This window comes from Rhipicephalus sanguineus, unplaced genomic scaffold (genome assembly GCF_013339695.2).
Source record: "Rhipicephalus sanguineus isolate Rsan-2018 unplaced genomic scaffold, BIME_Rsan_1.4 Seq5894, whole genome shotgun sequence".
Lineage (NCBI taxonomy): Eukaryota > Metazoa > Arthropoda > Arachnida > Ixodida > Ixodidae > Rhipicephalus > Rhipicephalus sanguineus.
The window spans coordinates 1-18972 of NW_023615574.1; the positions used below are offsets into that span (position 1 = coordinate 1).

General features: G+C 45.1%; 1 protein-coding gene across 1 annotated transcript; it reads right to left on the reverse strand.

Moving 5' to 3' along the window:
- Window positions 1-1304: 1304 nt before the first annotated feature.
- Window positions 1305-18643, reverse strand: LOC119377857 (uncharacterized). The gene is made up of 4 exons (XM_037647154.1): window positions 18580-18643; window positions 3151-3398; window positions 1676-1835; window positions 1305-1588 (listed from the first exon to the last, which is right to left on the reverse strand). Exons 1-4 carry the CDS (start codon window positions 18641-18643, stop codon window positions 1305-1307), a joined length of 756 nt encoding a protein of 251 aa, XP_037503082.1.
- Window positions 18644-18972: the final 329 nt, after the last annotated feature.

Sequence of the window (18972 nt, forward strand, 5' to 3'; positions counted from 1 at the left end):
CCAGTGAATATTAACGGCCAGCTAGAGGAAAGACCGACGCTCGTCGTGTTTAACGACCGTTTCGATGGGGTGGAATTATGAGTATGAGCGTTACTACGTGCTTGTTGATGCCATCTTTTGCGCGGGATTCATATATGCGGTGTCCAGGTATATCTTCACGAATTCAGCTACCTGAAGGGGTAATCATGATACGGAGATGTGCCACTCGCGTGAACATGGGTACGGAGATGTGCTACTAGGCGTCAACGTGGGTGCGTCCACGTTAGAGTTACTGTATATGCTACCTTAATGTAGCTCTAGTCCACATCAAGTGGTTCTATATCTGTTAAGCAACAATAGGCATTGTTCAAGCTCTCATATATCAGTGGACTATAAACAATCAACTACTTCTGTGAGGGCACGTTTCACTTTGGTGTTATACCTATTCCTAGACGGAGGGATCAGCCTTGTTTTGAAACGAAAGTATTTTATGCCGGGGTCCACCAGATTCAGTGACGATTCCGTCACGGAAATGACGTCGAAAAAATGTGCACGATCAGATGGCAAAGAAAAAAGTTCCGTCAACGGGCATCGAACCCACGACGGCTCGGTTCGCAACAACAGATGCCGCCCAGGCAGCACGCCAGCATTGGTCCAATCTCGGAACAATGTTGGTAAACATTGGAAGAAATATTGGACCAACGTTGGCTTTTGGGGTTTTGCTACACCTAAAATCACATTGGTCCAATATTGGAATCCAATCATAGTCCAACGTTGGCTCAGCCAACATTGTCCGTCGTATGTATCCCAATATTGGCAAGCTTGTTTTAACGTTGGCTGTGCCATCGTATTTTTCCAGCCTTAAACGTTGGCTGTGCCATCGTACTTTGCCAGTCATGAACGTTGGCTGTACCATCGTATTTTGCCAGCACTGAACGTTGGCTGTGCCATCGTATTTTGCCAGCCCTGGACGTTGGCTGTGCCATTGTATTTTTCCAGCCTTGAACATTGGCGGCGCCATCGTATTTTGCGAGCCTTGAACGTTGGCTGTGCCCTCGTATTTTTTCATCCTTTAACGTTGGCTGTACCATCGTACTTTGTCAGTCTTTCAACATTGGTTGTGCTATCCTATTTGGTCAGCCTTTAGCATTGGCTGTGCATTGTTTCTGAAAAATAAGTATAGTACGTATAGTTATAATAGACAAACAATGTTAGGGTAAGTGAATAAAAAGTTTATTTTTTTTGAAAGGTTTCTCGTATAGCGCACAAGCGCCCTGTGTTGCAATTGCAGCGTCCAAGGAAGGCGTCGCAGCGCCTGGGCCCGATCAGCAGGTCGCAGCGCTCGTGCCCGAGGAGGGCATCGCAGCGCCCGCGCTCGAGCAGGGGGTCGCAGTGCCCGAGCAGGGGGTGGCAGCGGGAGCCGGCAGGTGGCTTGTTGGTTCGGGGGTGGACGTGGACTGCACGGGTCCATGTGGCCCAGGCAGCAGAAGGGAATCTTCGAATCTCCTTTTCCTTCCGCCGCCTCGGTCACACGACCCCGGCAGCCACCTTCGCATAAAAGCGTGGACATCAGCGATGTCCACCCCCTGCTGCTTCTCGCAGACAACATCTGCAGAGCACAAAAGAAAGAAATTTTATCACTGAGCACCGACAAGCAGCAGGCACGCAAATCGAACATTGGCAAAATAAAATTCACCTGTGGCCACCTTGCACAGCCTCGTCGTCAAGAAGGCCTTCTTTCCTTTCTTTCCGTGCAGGCTGTAAAGGCGCTGCACGGTAGGTGTCATGATGGCCTTCATGACGCCCGTTGCCACCTCCCTGAAATTGGTACCGCCCAAGCGGGCCAGCTGGCGATGCTGAAATTAAGGGTCACGTTTTCAGCATAGATACTTGACAGTCAATATTCTGTGCATAAACGCTTACGATCATGAGCAATATAATCTGGGACACCGAATTCACATTCGTTCAATGATTATTTCTAACGTTCTGATATGAATGTGACGCATTCAATTACCAGAGAGACCTTTGCCGCGTGAGCATTTAGCGTCATGGACACAATTGCGCTTGCAAACTGCGTTTAACCGCTGTGACCTCTAAGGAGGCAATTTCAGTGTTCCATCTCATATTGTTCACAGCTACACTTCTTCATAGCTGAGCACAAATATTGTCAGGACAGTTGCACAAACATCCGACACTATAGTTTCACAAACAGTCAGGCGTGAGTGCAGTCACGAAGAGAAAAATAGTTCAAATGCACGTTCATTGCACAGGGAAATAATATAAAAAAATTTGAGACTGTACATTCTATTACAAGGTGGGAGATTCCAATTGGGGTCAAATAAAAATTCGCCAAGAACTCCCCGTTATTGCTTAATTAGCGGCTATTGAGTTGGAGCTATGAGCTTGTGCTTAGCATTAATTGCTATTGCCAGGTATGGCACGCACATTTTAATCAGCTGCATCATCTATTTAGGTTCCTGAGCGCAATAATTGTAACCTAGCTATGGTGTCCGGAATAATTCTAGAGTGCGCCACTACGCGATTTACATCACGACATATTGGTTTTGGCACGTAAAATCCCAAAAAATTTTAAACGGGACTTGTCGAACGGGCACATATTTGCGTATTTCGAGCGATTTTCACTACTCAGACTAAATGACAAGTTCAGTTGTTGCTACTCAGTACGATACTTCAGTGTGACTGAGCGTTTTGTGCACTACACCCTGCAGGAACATTCTGTTTTAAACATGAAAAAACGCCAGAGGGAAGTTTTTCCATATACCACGCAGGTCCCCAGGTATGCTGGATTGCGTACGTCCTATCGGTTTGAGCACATGCTGCATTCTTATGATACTCAAGGAAAATAAAACCATCAAATTAAGTTTACCAATGGAATTTAATTTAGTCTGCTTGCCTTTAGACATATTGCTCATTGGAAGGACTGTGAGAGCCTATAGTAGTGCCCACACATGATTTCAGAGCCGAAAAAACAGAAAAAAAGGGATGCGAGTTGCCATAAGACAAGCGCCTATAGGTTTTCATCTGATCAGTCTTTTCGCTTAGGCCTACTGAACGTCTAAATTCTCGTGCAATCTCATTGACAAACAAAATTGTACCTAGGAAGAATGTTACCAAATTTGTTGTACTACGAAATAAGAGTAAGGTTTTTACCAAGGCAGTGGACACACTCTCGTCCTTGAGGGCTTCCTCGGCAGCTTCAAACTCCTCAATGGTTTCCGCCGGCAGCTTCGGAGGCGCCACCGGACTTGGAGCTGGAGGAGGGGAAGCTGCTCCGGTCAGCGCCTCAAGGCGCTCCAACCTCTCCGATTGGCGCTCCAGCAGCCTAACGACCCTTCTCTGGTGGACACGCTGCTGTTGTTTAACCTCCAAGAGGAGTTTAATCACTTGCAGCAGGGCCGCTGAAAGGAACGCATTGTTTTTGTAGGCAGGTTATGATTGCAACTTAACAGTGCAGTTGAATTCGCCTGATTTCACTTCGTTCAGAGAAGCAGCGTGACTAAACTTTCCTACGTTTACTTTTGACCCTCAAATTCTCTATTACCTGGTAGTTAGAATGCGACACATACATCCAACTGCAATGGTAACGTCTGTGGATATGCTGTGACCGCAGAAACGCCCCACGGATGTTGTCGGCAAATGTGGTAACTAACAGGTATTTATGAAAGCGGCCCTCTGATACTTCACAAGTGACAAAAACTTTATTATTATTAATAGCCCAGAGGAAAATGATGGGGGAAGGCCTAGGGCTATCAAGTCGGTGGGTCCACCCAGGACGGAACCGGGAGGCGGTGACTCTCGGCGACGGCCTGGGCCCTCTGTACAGCTTGTAGTTGAAGAAAGAAAGAAGGAAAGAAAGAAATACTGGGTCAGGCGCGCACACGCCAAGCCTCGCGTGTCTTGATTTTCCCGATATTCGAAGGGCTACTATTTTTTTTTTAATGCTGTGGTAGTCAGGCACCTATCACCTTTGCACACTAACTCTACATCGCTATACGTCTGCGTGTCCCTAATACTGTTGTCACTTGCTCCGCATTTATCAGTCTACACAATCAGCAAGCAAAATATCGGGACTTTTAAAGTATCATATCCGCCGAGCCCCATTTAAGGGAGGACTCGGCGAATATGATACGTTACAAGCCTCAAGGGAGGACTCGGTGAATGTGATACTTTATGAGCCGGATTTTTTTTTTGCTTATTGTGTAGACTGAAAAATGCGGAGCAATTAAGTGACAACTGTATTAGGGGCAAGCAGACGTACGTATAGAGATGTAGAGTTAGTGTGCAAAGATGGCAGATGCCTGACTACCACAACATTTAAAAAAAATGGTAGCCCTTCCACTATCGGGAAAATCAGGGCACGCGAAGCTTGGCGTGTGCGCGCCAGACCTACTGTTTCTTTCTTTCTTTCTCTCTTTCGCATTGCGCAATGCTCCTACACAACTTTTTCCTTCTTACTAGCAGCGCAACGCTTAATTCTGTTGCTACCGGCGTCAATGAAGCTCATGCGTGAGACAATGAAATGTGGCAACGTGAAATGATAATTAAAGTGACCCAATAAAATATCAGATTGCCATATCGGAAACGGCTGATCGCCGACAAGCCTACGATTGAGAGAGCATCAATTGCAAAACGGCAGTACCGCATGCGGCCGGCGCCCTTTCTAGCGCCTAATCTTGTCCACCCGCATACCTATACAGTCGCCTACGTTAGGTTTTTCGTGAACTATGCCGCCGCCGCCACCGAAAACTGTAACTCATATAAGCTTCGTTTAACGTTTGCATCGTCTCAAAAAAGCATTCTGTACATTTATGCATACAACTAACCAGAAATACGTCCACAAAAATTTATCCGTGACGTTGAGGACTCTCTTCACTAGAGTTGAAGTCGTTAGTTCTTTGTGGCAGAATTGGTTTAATTTTATACGGATCAAATTATTTAAACAGGAGGCCAAAAATAAAGAAGAAAGCCACAGTACACCACCTGCTCAGGTGACAGTATTTCCGCCAGTCGTAAGGTGTGCCCAAAACGTGTTCTGAGTGTGGACAAGTAACGTGAACATGAGAACTCCTAAACAAATCAGAGATCAAATGCACGGGAAATATTTTTTTAAAGAAAAAGAAGGGCAACATAATTTTTAGGTCTGCCAGTCCCACGCTGCCAATTCCCAACATTGTGGGCGCCCTCCCAAGCAGCTCGAAACGGCATATTCTGCCGAGCACCTGACCGGGAGCGCGCTCGTATACCTGTAGATTACCGGCACGTATCCGCAGCAGCAATTCTGTGCCTCCAACAGCAACTGTGGATGCTCGACTATTTCACCAAGGCTGTTTGAGTCAAGGTGTGCCTAATTACTCTCAATGATCTTTATGGGGCTACAATTACATACATCACAAATCGCAATGTTGTGGTACTACTCAACCCAATAAAGCCGGTTGGCTGCCGGTGGCACTGGCAATGACACCGGTGCCCATAGGTCGGCAAACTCACTGATGAGTCGGCTCACTCAGACTCACGCAGTCTCAGATCGAGTCGTGGGTCTCAGCCTGAGTGAGTCCAAGTGAGTAATATTTTGGTGAGCTTGAGTACGAGTGAGTGTGGTTGAGGAAAATTTTAGTGAGCCGAAACCGAGCAAGTCCGCTTGAGAAAATTTTAGTGAGTCTGAGTCCGAGTGAGCCCTAAGCACAAGATATATTTCTTGAGTGAGCCTGACACGAATTAGGACTAACAGACAAAAAGGAAGTATAGGCGATGTTATTTGTTGTAATTATGATGTAAATGTAAAGGAAGTAAAGTGGACGAAAAGATAACTTGCCGCCGGCAGGGACCAAACCTGCAACCTCCGGATGTCTAGCAAAGAAAAACGAGCCCTTAAAGTTACCCTTATTTCGTTCATTCAGAGTGAGCCTGAGTGAGCTCTATATATGTATACATTTTTTTTTACCGACCTATGCCTGTCCCTCACACATTGGAATACAGCGAGCACTAACTGCGCCATCGCTGTCGTCACGAAGTTCGTGTCGTCCGTTCTTGCTATTGTCCCCGTGGTCTCAAACTCAAGCTCAGTCCGCATTCATGAAATGTATAGTTTGCGACAAGGGCAGGGGGTTGAACAAAATGTCAGCTAACTGCGCCATTTGAAAAATGGCATTTTCCATATCTCATATATGAGTCATGTCTGAAGGGGGTTTGACGTCAGGCTTCGAGAAACACAACGATACTGATCTTCAGAATGACTCAAACATGCATGGACTCCCATTCTGAAGTATAGTTTTTGTTCCACGGTTGTATCTTAACACATATGGTGCCTCACGAAAAAAAATATGCTTGAGACCAGTTGGCTCATTGTAGCTCATGAACATATTTATTAAAGAATTTTTTTTAAAAAGTATGGTGGGAAGACAGTCATTTGCCAGCCATGCCGCTATAGCGAGAGGTCTGCGGGCTGCGTGTTTGAGGCCACTGCTCTATCGCTTGGAACAAATTGGGCAATTTCTCCTTTTGGAACTTGATAATCTGAAGGAACTACTCCTACCAAGATTTTTCGAATAGGTAGCGCACAAAAGGGCAACGAACACATACACAAAAAAGACGCAAACACAAGCGCTGTACTGCAACAGTTGCAGTACAGCGCTTGTGTTTGCGTCTTTTTTGTGTACGTGTTCGTTGCCCTTTTGTGTGCTGCCTGTTCGAAAAATCATGGCTCACCAACTAGCCCATCAATACATTTTAGGCAAGTACTCCTACCAAAGCTCCCTATGAATACCATAATATATTAGACAAATCTTCCTGAACTGAACAAGCGAAGTTCAACGTGAAATTAAATGTTCCATCAGTTTTCTAGCACAACTGAGGAAGTTACGAAATAGACATAATTATTGACGAAAAAAAAAAGATAAAGTAATTTGCCTGACGTATCTCGCATGAAACGACCTAATGGTAAAAAGTTTTAATATATTATGGGCGTAAGCAGGCCTACAACACTGCTGAAGCTAAGATTACTTATTCAGTAAGTTTCTTCAATATATGGGTTATGAAGGTGGCGTGATACTGTGCACATTAACACAATAACATGAAAACGAGAAAAAAAAACGAAGATATCGACATTTTACCTTCACCTGTATGCAGAAAATGCGAATGTCAAGCAAGGCTGAACTTTCATTTGTGTTGAGTGTTGCGTATCGCGAAACGCATTGATATGCGCTGAGAATAGGATGGCCACTTGTTACAAGAAACACAGACGAACTTATATGAGTAATGGTGAATACAAAGAGACTTACGAGAAGGATCATTAGGCGCTGGCCCCTCAGCATTCCCCTCAGTGGAGCTCTCCTCAAAATCCCGCTCCTCCTCGGCATGCGCCTGATCACTGGGGCTGTCGCCGTCCAGGAGGACTGCAGCTGCTTGTAACCAACATATTCTTAGCACAAATGTTAAAAAAATCTTAAAGAATATATATATTTCCAAAGCAATTGCACGTGGAAACAAATACACAAGTCCATCTTGAAAGCATATGCTGCGTTGACTTTAATGTGGGATGGTGCTAAACTGCGCTGACTGGTGCAAAGAGAAGTGGACAAACAGCCCGTCGAACATAGGAAAGACAACAGACAAGTTTTCAGGCTCAACGCTTAACTACCATAGAAAGCTGGTTGCATAGGCAATTTTCGACTGTATTTCGCAAATAATTCAAGAAAATAATTCGTGCCTCGTCAAAGACCTACATTACATGCTTGAGTTCAGTGCTTGTGCTTGCAAATGCAATGTGGTCTAGTTTAACAAAAAAAAACAAATAAATCTAACTACACCCAGGCAAATGCTGTCGTAATCAATGACCTCATGACAGGATGGTATGGCAACCTCCAAGTGATGTTGCCCTCATCTTTTGGTTTCGAATTTGTTCCAGCTTACTATGGCCCCTCCGAAAGCACAAGTGAACTTTTGGTATTTTAGAATGACGATATACTAATACATCAGTATGTATGCGAAAAATTGGGCCTGAGTCTTGCCCAGCATCTGATGGCCATGGCAGCTAGTGAATGTGGCAACTCTGGTGTGCTTGTCTAAGCAAACGGCTGACAATTATAAGTTCATTTTCTTTTTCCTAGTAGTGTGCCTATACCAGTATTATATGTATGTACAGGGTGTTTGAAGAAATGTGCTAAAATCCTCAATAATAAGGGAAATAGTGTATCACTTTCTTCATAATTATTTTTTCTGTAGCGGCAGACACCTTAAGATAGCTATAGTCATCAATTACGGCCATAATAAACGAGATAATTTAATTTAATTTTTAATTAGTGAAGTCAGGCGATCAAGTCAAATGGGAGGATTGAAGTTCATCCTGCGAAGAGCTCATCGCCGCTACGAGATTTCGCAAGATTGTAATTTTAGCAGCGTGATGAAATCTGACCAGTTTCGTCGGTGAAACCGCAAGCGAAACGCGGAAGAGCGCAGCAGTATATTCATCCGAGATGCACAGAATGAGCGAGTGTCGTCATATCAACCATCGATCGACTTCGCTGTGTTTGTGCGTATGTTAACGACTACAGACGAACAAACACTACTGCAATTGTTGTGAACAGCCACGCCGTTCTTATCGTATGCTATTTGCGTTCATTGGCACTTCGGTTTCGATTTCGCTGGTGAGTATAGGATCGAATTTAAATCTCGGCAATTCATTACCAGAGGCCGTTTTTTTTTGAAATCTCGAATCGCAGATGGGCTCTTCGCAAGATGGACTTCAATTGTTCTGTTTGACCGCTTATCTCCACTAATTAAAAAGACAATTAAATCATTTTTGTATTTACTGCCGCAATTGATTACTCTAGCCATTAGCAGATGTCCGCCGCTGCAGAAAAAGTAATTTATGAAGGCTGCGATCAAACATTCGATTTACCTTATTTTTGAGTATATTTGAACACATTTTATGAAACACGTACATTTTATGAAACACGAACAATACCCTGTTCACACCACCAAGTGAGTTTTGAAAGTGAGCACAAGTACTATAACATGTTTAACTTAGCGCAACGACGACGTGGACACAGGAGAAGAGGAGACAAACCACAGCGCTGACTCACAACTGAATATTTATTAGAAGACACCCATGTGACACACAAAAGCAATGAAACGGCAGGTCAGCTGACATCCTGAACAATATTGAGAGCCTCATGCAGACCACGTGTACTCTCCAAACTTTCCTGGTGTTGGAGAGTACACGTGGTCTGCGTGAGGCTCTTAATTTATTGTTCAGGATGTCAGCTGACCTGCCGTTTCAGTGGTTTTGTGTGTCACATGGGTGTGAGGTTTGAAGTGTCCTTTTTTCGTTCTTGTCTTCTAATAAATATTCAGTTGCGAGTCAGCGCTGTGGCTTGTCTCCTCTTCTCTTGTGTCCACGTCGTCGTTGCGCTAAGTTAAACATGTACAAGTATTATCACCAACTGGCCCAGCTATATCAGTTCTTCTGAGCACAAGTAGTAGTAGAATCATAGAATGTGACTCACGTGGTGTTGGCAGCCTCAGTGTCGGTGAGGTGCGGGATTCTTCTGCTCCTAAGAAAGAAAATATCAGACATTTAGATCTGCATCCTCCGCTGGACTGTTTTCATAATGATGGGAAAGAAAGTGTTTGCATATTACCAGACACGGCAGAACTTTCAACTGTAGAGTTGTACTGGTAATAATACATTTTCTTCTTTGCGCCCTTGTATGTACCTGCGAGTATGTGCACAGAGAGAAATTCAACATTAATTGACCACCATAGGGTAACATTGTGATGAACGAGAAAATATCGTTGCATGAAAGCCTATACAGAGTGTTTCACCTAACTCTAGCCACAGTTTAAAAATATGCCGACGCACCCATTGACGACGCGACCAAATGCATGTTTATGACTAGGGCATGGAGTAAGCTACACTATTTTTTCTGTTCGGCTTAATTGCTTAATTAAGAAATATTTATTTAACCAACATTCGAAGCACCAAAGCTCGACAAAAATTTCATTGAGAAAGTTTTGGATCGATTCGCAAAAACGTCTAATTGGACAGTTTCTAAATTTATACCTATTAAGTATTCGTGTTTTTTTTTTCTGCTTACTACAGATGCCCGTGAAATACAAAAATGTACCACGTTACATGCCCGTTTGCGCGCTTATGCGCGCCGTGCTTGCAGTGCTCCCTTTATAACGTCCGCCAGCAAACGAGTGTAGTATTTATCCGGGTAGGCTGCCGCTTAAAAAGCGACAGGGCAGCGACAATGGTGGTGGCTGTGCGATGACGCACCTGTTGGTTGGCAAGCGATAACCGCTGCGTCTACTTATCGCTGTCATGAGCCGAAACGAGGGAATCATATCGCTTGTACGCGGAGCGTTAGGCAGCACTGCAATCACGGCGCGAAAACGGGCATGTCACATGGAATATTTTTTTAAATTTCGTGGGTACCTGCAGTCGGCAGAAAAGTATTATTATTTAATAGATATAAAGTTACAAAGCGTCTAATCGAAACGATCTACTATTTTCGTATTGACATTTTTTGCCCATCTTCGTTGCTTCAATATATAGTTGGTTAATTCGCCTTGATTAATTGATTTAATTAGAACATAACGAAGGTGCGAACGTGCATTTGGTCTCGTCGTCGTAGACTGCGTCGGTATATTTTTGAACTCTGGCTAGCTAGCTGAGACACCCTGCATATATACTCTTGAGCACACGTCATTCGATAACAGTAACAAGTATACAATGATAACATATGATGTTTTTAAGCGCCAAAACCATAATATGATTATGGGGCACATTGCAGTGGGGGACTCCGGAATAATTTTCACCCATGGGGTACTTTAACGTGCACCTAAATGTAAGGACACGTATTTGCTTGCATTTCGCCCCCATCGATGTGGGCCCGCCGTCGCATCAGGGAATCAAACCCGCGCCCTCGATCTCAGGAGCGCAACCACCACGGCGGGTAGCAGCAACGATCGAGTGCCGCCAAGAAGCGTAATGCAAGCATATTGCACTTTAAATGCCAACACAGTTTTCAGTCCGAATACAAGATAAGTCCGCGCAATTGCCGTGTTGCACCTTCAGTATGCGAAGATGTGCGATGCAGTACACAGAACTTTCTCACTTTTCTTATGTATCCCTTTTTTGAGCAAACTGTGAATGAATGAACATTAAGCACTGCGGAAGAATGGGAAAATATGTTTGCCGAGTACATGTGCAGATCGGGCTTACATCAGCCTGAGCTTGCACATGTCCTGTGTTAACACGTACGTTATACTGCTGCGGCAGTTTTGTCAGCATAAGCACAGTGCAGTACGAGAGTTGAATATGAAAGGTATCATTACAATAGGAGGGGCTATGGCTTCCTAAAGAAAAAGAGGAGGCTTAATAGGATATCACAGTTTCTTCGACATATATACCTTAGTGGTGGCCAACTATCAAGAACCCATTGGCTAACTTTAGGGAGCATTTGTTCAGAGAGCATTTTATTCATTCATTTTATTTAGACTGGAGAGGTTGGCCATCACTGGCTCATTCATTCATCATCATCACTGGCTCATTCATTCCACGCCAAACGTCCCAAACATTTTGGCAACCATCTAAAATGCATTCGAAAAAAATCGTGCTGATTTATTGCATTGAAAACCATAAATTGCTAGAATATTCCGGAGAAAAAAAAATTTGTTCACGTGGGAGCCTTCCGAATTTCACGGAATCTCGTATGAGTAAGGTTTATCAGAAATTTTGTTCCGAGAGCATCGGTTCTCGTTTCAACACTAAATTTGTTTTACATATTAAGCAAGGGCCGGCGTTCGTGTAGGGGGTTCGAGGCTAATATTATTACTGCAATTTTTCTGTCACATACACCTCCAAAAAATGTGTCAAAATGTTCTATGTTTTCATTTTTTTCTCTCTTATATTACTGCGTTATATATGAATACCTGAGTAATCAGTACTTATTCTACGGAAGATTTGCTTGGCGTTAAAAGTATTTTAAGGCCACTGAAGCCTGTAACTCCCACGAGAAAAAATCACGAGTTTGAGAAAATCTTCATTTTGGTACATTGATACGCAATTTACACCACGTGGTGCTCCAATTAAAAACCAGCTTTATACCTCAATCGAAAGGAAATAAATAGTTCGTCTTATATAGCAAGCTCTATCATTACAATTTTTCTCATGAAGAAGAAAACAATTTTTGAAGTCCCCCATTGACGACAATGGGGAACTTCAATGAGAAAACTGTCGTATGAACGAATGGGGATAGTTGTCCCCCAAAATGCAACCATATGGAACATTCTGACAAATTTTCTGGGGCCGTACTGGGCAGAAAAATCGCAGTAACATTATTTAGCTTCGAACACCTTACAAAAACGACTTTGCTTAATATATAAACTAAATTTAGCATTGAAACAAGAAACGATACTCTCAGAAGAAATCTTCTGAAAAACAACACTCAGGCGACATTTCGCAAAATTTGGAAGGCTCCCATATCACGAAAAATTTTTTCTCTTGGAAATATTCTAGCAGTTCACTTTTTTCAATGCAATAATTCCGCACGATTTCATTCGAATGCATTTGAGATTGTTTCCAAAATGGCTAAGACGTTTGGCGTAGAACGAACCTGTTCGAATCGCAGGCGCATCATGGGGCGACATAACACGGCTGGATTTCTGCACCCACACGGTCGTCCTGGTGACATATGTCCGCAGGCACGAATCCGAGCAAGCTAAACAGCATTTCTAAAACGGCTTCGCGCACATCCACAAAGTTCTCCCCCCCCCCCCACCCTCCGGTTTCGCCCCGACAACACGCAACAGGAAAGCTACAAAGGGACCGACGCTCTGCTAACTGCGTTCTTTTTCTATATTTTTTCCCGTCGCAAGTGACCGCAGAAGGAGCCGGATCGGAGTACGCTCAGGCATGAACGCACCCCTCACTGCAAGTGATTGCCTGACGCACAAACAAACAAAGAATGTCCCCCCCCCCCCCACCCGCGACCTGCAATGCCACGCCGCCGCGACCGCCTTTTATTCTGTTTCTGTTGGTTTCGCCCTTATCTATGGCACGTAACACCCCCCCACCCCCACCCCCCGCGAAAGAGCCTGTTTTTTATTCTCTTCGCTGCTTGCCCTAGCGATTGAGCCAAGGAGAACAATTTTACACTACGTCACCGCTATATATATATACATATATATATCACGCTTTTTTAAAATCTACTGGAAGTACCCCTTCGTAATAAGCCGAACGAACATATATGCAGTGGTACTGAGTATAATAGTGAAACATTCATGCTCATGAAGCGGTCACATGTTCTGTGTTCTAATTTACGCATTTATGCGCACCACAGCCAGAAAGCTTCTGCGACATTTAGCTAGAGGCTGATATCAGAACACATTAAGAAATTAGGCTGCTATTTACTTTACGGACCTCACTACAATCCGCCTCTGTCACTATGTCACGGCGCATGCACCTTTCTCCTAGCGGTAAAGTCGCAAAATTCCCTTTGATCTGGAAGCCTTCCCTTTTGGCGATACCGGTTGTCCCGGTCCCTACCAAAACGGCAGAGGGCAGCACAGTAAAATGGAAAAGGTGGATTGTACGAGAACAATATCAGCAGGACTCGAAGGAGTTAGCCCACGTGGACTACCAACGGTAGAGCTCTCCATGCGGTTAACTGTGCCACTACACTAATGAACATCCACTGTTATCTATGCAAGCACATCAAAAAGCATGTAACGCGCGATAAAGTAAAGAATAGAGGCACTTTTCAGGAACTGTAGGGACTACGCTTGCGAGGGCTGTCAAAACGGCAGCACATATTACACATCATATTTGAAGCAGTACTTACGGGAAGTTGCCACCGCTACTACGGGGAAGGTTGCCCAAGTTCCTTCCGTTGTGCCCGGCGCCTGCTCAGTTTCCGCCAGACGCAGTACTTCTGCACTGCGTATAGATTGAGGCCAGAAGCACTTCGTCCCGCCATCCGTGAGCCAGGAGACGGGCACAACGGCGAGGGTGTCGTCCTCCAACGGAAACTTTACAACGCTAAAGCGTTTCGGCATCCTGTAAACAAAATAATACTATCACGATGCAGCTTGGGCAAAGTGCGCTAATAATAGGCAACCTGTATAGTTAGTCCCTGTATACACTGCAGGTGTGACTCACATCCCTTAGAGCAACATGTCCTAATTATGCTGACGTATATAAAAGGTGGACATGCTTGTCAAGTGCTAATATAAGCATTGTAGGATTCAAGCCAATCAAAATCTCCCATATGTACCGATATAATCAAACTGCCTGTGCGCCACAATAAATAGGAGCAGATTTCCATGCAGCAGCGTACGTTGCAATGGGACACACAAAGAAAAAAGCAACACTAACTTCAAAAGTCCTCTGTCAAAACTATTAGCTCAGGCGGGAGCAGGTGGGATATCACTGAAGAATGTGAATGACAAATTTTAGTCAAGCCTGGTCCAAGCTATATTTCAATATGCTAGGGCACCCAACAGTGCAATCGGACACGAGATCACGCCTACGAAATACGAAAGACGACAGATATGAAGTCACCCCTCGCTGGTTGCAGTGTTCTAAAACTGATCGAGACTCTCAATCAATCAATGGCCAACAACTACAACTTCGATTCTCCCAGCCGTGCGCGCCGAACAACACCGCGGCTCCTCCGAACACACCGAGCTCCACATAGAATGACGCGTCGCTTGTTTCGCGCCCGATTTCACCGCTGCGCACAAGTGCTCGTAGCCGCTCCCCGTTTAGGGAAGGCGGGCGCGAGCGCGCAGTTAAGGAGATCTCACTTTCCAAACGATCGTTTATTAGCGGGAGCAGTGTTACAAGGCAACTATCGTTTCACATACAATCCATTTGTATGTAATATAATTTCAATGTATAAAAATTAATGGAAGTTACCACGAATGGCGTACATAAAGATACTAGGGACCAATTAAGTCGGCTAACTTGCCCTTCGGCTAGCGCTCCCGCGATCGTGCACCCCTAGAGCACAAAAAACACACAGAGAAACAGTACAGCATTTAGAGGGGGAAAAAACAGATGTGGCCCGATCGTCAGGCACTGCCTCAGAACATCGCCCCTTCCGAAGCCGAGAGCCGCGAAGAAACCGCAGGCCGCCGACGAACAAAAGATCGCCGCCGGCCGGAGAGGTCAAAACACGTACTCACTTTCCAAGGTCCTGGCGTCGTCTCCTGTCTTCCAAAGCCCCGTCGTTCTGTTCGCGCGCGCGTTGGGCGCATGTAGCAGGGGCTCGAGTCCCGCCAAAACTAGGCCAATGGGACACTCCGTTGAAACTCCGTGGGCGTGGTGAACGCATACTGACAGCTAGTGTTTTATGACCTGCTGCCTTCTCGTCTTGTCAGGAGGAGAGGGCGAAGTGGAATTTTCCAAGTAGAAACGGCGTTCCGAATCCTCCATTCCACCGTGACTTGACCTTGCGCCACTGAAGCCCGTATAGCGCGCCCAAAGCAATACCATTCGCTTTTTGCAAGCACTGGGACAGTGCCTTCGCCACCGGAGATCGCTTTCGAAACACTGCTGAAGACAGGCCAAACCTGCAGTATAATGTTTGCACATTTCATGTGCATTGTTCTCTATCTTCTGTGACTCCGAACGCACTGTAAATAGCCTGTAAATACATTTTAAAGCCACTCCTCTCCCCATGATATAATTATGAGACACTCATATTTATCCTATTCTGATGTAGGAACCATTTTTGAAACTGACTTGATCGATTCTTTCGCTGCTTAACAATGCAGTTATCGCTTCTGCAGACAGGTGGTTATAACTCGAGAAGAGGCGGTCTAAAGATATCACAGCAAAATACGCCGTGGGAGTTCGGCAGCGCAATCGGTATTTCATAATTTCTCGCTTGCCCTGCAAAGCCTCATCTTATATGCTGGAGTAGCAATTTGTTTCACAGCGGAGGTATATATATATATATAGTTTATTAATATAGCTAAATATTGCTTCTTGGTGTCTAATAATGCAGGGCTCGCAGCAATACCAAGAAGCATACATTACCTGAAAAGCTAAGCAGTGGTTATATTTTATTCGTTGTGACAAAAGAGCAACCACGAAGTGTTCCGCTATCTAAACAGAATGTTCTTTTTTCAGTGAATGCCATAACTAAAATTTCATTGGTTCTTCTTCTTTGCAAAGGCAGGATAAGGACACGCGCAATAAAAGAAAGACAACATGCAGTGTTGGTGCAGATGGCAAATAATAAAACTAGCCCATGCACCATATCACTAAACCGGTAATGGTGTACAGGTACCAAAGAATTAAGCGAATGAAGCATGGCAGCAGTGGTCAGATCGCTCGTGCATGTGCACTATAGCACTCGCGTCATGCACTAGATACATGCGGCCAAAACATTGATACGCGCGTTCGAGTGACGGCCTCCTCATGGACTTGAATACATATTACCAGCGAAAGTAATACCGCTGTCACACTGGCACTTATGATCGCGATCAATGCTGCTGCTGTGTGGTGGTCACTGGGTGGTCAGTGCGATCAGGCGCCCGACTGCGGCCTGGGCGCAATGTGACTGACGGATGCGCCTATTCGATCCGGAATGGTTTGGACCGTGTAGCAGCGACCATAGTTGATCGCAATCAATAAGAAATCTGCAGTCCCGATGCGCCCTGATAGCGGTCAAAAGTGCCCGTGTAACACCGGTATAAAACAGGGACAAAGAAAGATGCACACAAGGCGACGCCTCCTTTTAGACGCCTTTAATGAAGCAACATTACCCGATCCACCTCCAGTCAACAAAATGGGCATTTTTAACGCTGCAGCAATTATTCATAAGGATTCAAAAATAAGCAATCTGTTAGATGGCTGCTACTGAAAAGTGGTTCCGGAAATTGACGTTCCACAACATTAATAGGAGGAACAGAGGCCTTCTGTCAAGCAGCCACTATAAAGCCACGGAAATAGGCTTATCTAAATTCTGATGCAGCTTCTAGTTGCCCTGAAGCAGCACAACCGCACGAAGAGGCAGGTCGTGCATCCACTTACGTTTGCTCTTTGCTCTCTGTAGCAAAAACACCAGGTACTAAAATTTCTCATGAAGAGAAGCACTTATTATACGATTTTACTGGAACCATGGAAAACAGTCGTATAATAAAAAAAATTGACATATGATATGCACAGTCCAGCCGGAAAAACGGGTAACAACGTGCACTGCTCTAGTAAAGGTCAATAATACAGATTGGACTATTTCAAAAAGAAATGTCAGCCAAGTATATTACCGAAGGAGGTGCGAGAAAAATTTTTATGCTCACCTTTAAAACATAGAATTTATATTCAACGCGTCACTTCTTCCCAACAAAACGTGCCCAAAAATTGCCTGCGCATTGTACCTGTGTGACACGTGCGGACACTTTTGATGGCAATTAGGGCCGATCTGGATTAGGCTCTATCCGGGTCAGGTTCTACTGCACGGTCGCCTTCCATCGCGATCAGGGCCTATCCAGATTGGATTCCTTCATCGCATTCAAAAATGGTCGCTGCTACACGGTGCAAACTAATCAGGATCTAATTTGGCGCTGGCATCAGTGAAATCGTGGCCTATGAGCATGATCGCGATGCGCAGGTCGCGATCGGGCCGGATCGCGATTAAAAGGGAGCATTTAGCAGCCTGTGATCCGTATCAATCCTACTTCAGATGGGCCCTGCTATGATAAAAAATGCCCGTGGGACACCAGTATTAGAATCGGGTACGAAACCGAAACCGCGTTGGTGGCAGCCTCCCATCAGTGTGGTCAGATACAGTGTCATCGCCATCATAGAATGGCAAGCTCGCGATGGCGCTTACTTTGCGCGTTTTGCATCACGTTTTGCCTAATATATCGCGCGTTCGCGTAAGTACAGTGAACGTGTAGCGTAGGTTCATGACCTGCGGCTACGACCTGTGTGCGTCGTGTCTGTTCGCAATGAAGTGGAATTGGTGATGTGCGACTTCTGTTATGAAAGCTCACGGCAAGGGAAAGTATTATGCGCGCTGAAGATAGCTGCGTCGAGTCGTTTTTCCTTGCTTGAGGCGCGTAATCTTAAGTAGCGCGAACAAAGGAAGATTGTTGACGCAGTGTTCGCATTCGCGAGTGGTAGCTGCTGAGCGCAATAAAAACGCTCTTCGCCTACGGGCCGAAAACTGCTAGAAAACGGCATAGACACACACAGACGCAAAACAAACCGCGGAATAGCTGTGGTGCAATATCGACGGGTCCCTGATAAAAAAAAAAAAATCCCACATATTGGTCAATCGTCACTGACAGTTGCAGCGAGAGTGATTCTTAATTTTTTTGCTCGCTAGCAGCGAAATTCACGCTGCCGCAACCGTGAAAATCATCGTTTCCGCATTATGTGAGACGGCCCGAGGACAGCGAAATGTTCTCTAAGACAGCCGGATCACCATCGCCACTGTAGTGTCACGTCACGTACGTGTATGCGTGTGCGTGTACTTCTGTCGCTTTTGTTTTCCCGCTCAACGAGCTCAAGTTTGCTGCCGGGCCTTTGTCGGAAATTCGAAAGAATTCTACGCCATTCACAGGAGCTGACGTCGCAGAAGAAAGCCGTGCGAGCGCTGCTGTGCTCCTTGTGGTCCACCGGCATTTCTGAACGACTTTCCATCCTCTGGTTTTGTGCGTGTGTGTGTGTGTGTGTGTGTGTGCGCGCGCGCGCGTGTTTTTAATTTTATTGTGTTTTTTCCTCTCTCTGCCCTCTTTCCCCACCCCTGTGCTGGGAATCAAGCCGGATGCTACAATCTGGTTAAACTTCTTGCTTTAATCTCGATCTTCTCCCGTCTTTTGTATTTGCTGTTTTGGCGATGACTTCCAGGTGGACAAAGTACCGTGCCGTCAAGAGGGAGTACCAGGAAATCTTGGACGAGCTCGGTGTCTCGCAGCCGCCCGCGAATCGGTCATCCTCTTCACTGAGCTCTG

Coding starts and splice junctions, on each gene's coding strand:
- LOC119377857 (XM_037647154.1), bottom strand. CDS start 18,643: ATGCCGGTGGACCACAAGGAGCACAGCAGCGCTCGCACGGCTTTCTTC. Junction 1,836..3,150: donor AGAGTGTGTCCACTGCCTTG/GTAAAAACCTTA, acceptor CCTTAATTTCAG/CATCGCCAGCTGGCCCGCTT. Junction 1,589..1,675: donor GCTGTGCAAGGTGGCCACAG/GTGAATTTTATT, acceptor TGTGCTCTGCAG/ATGTTGTCTGCGAGAAGCAG.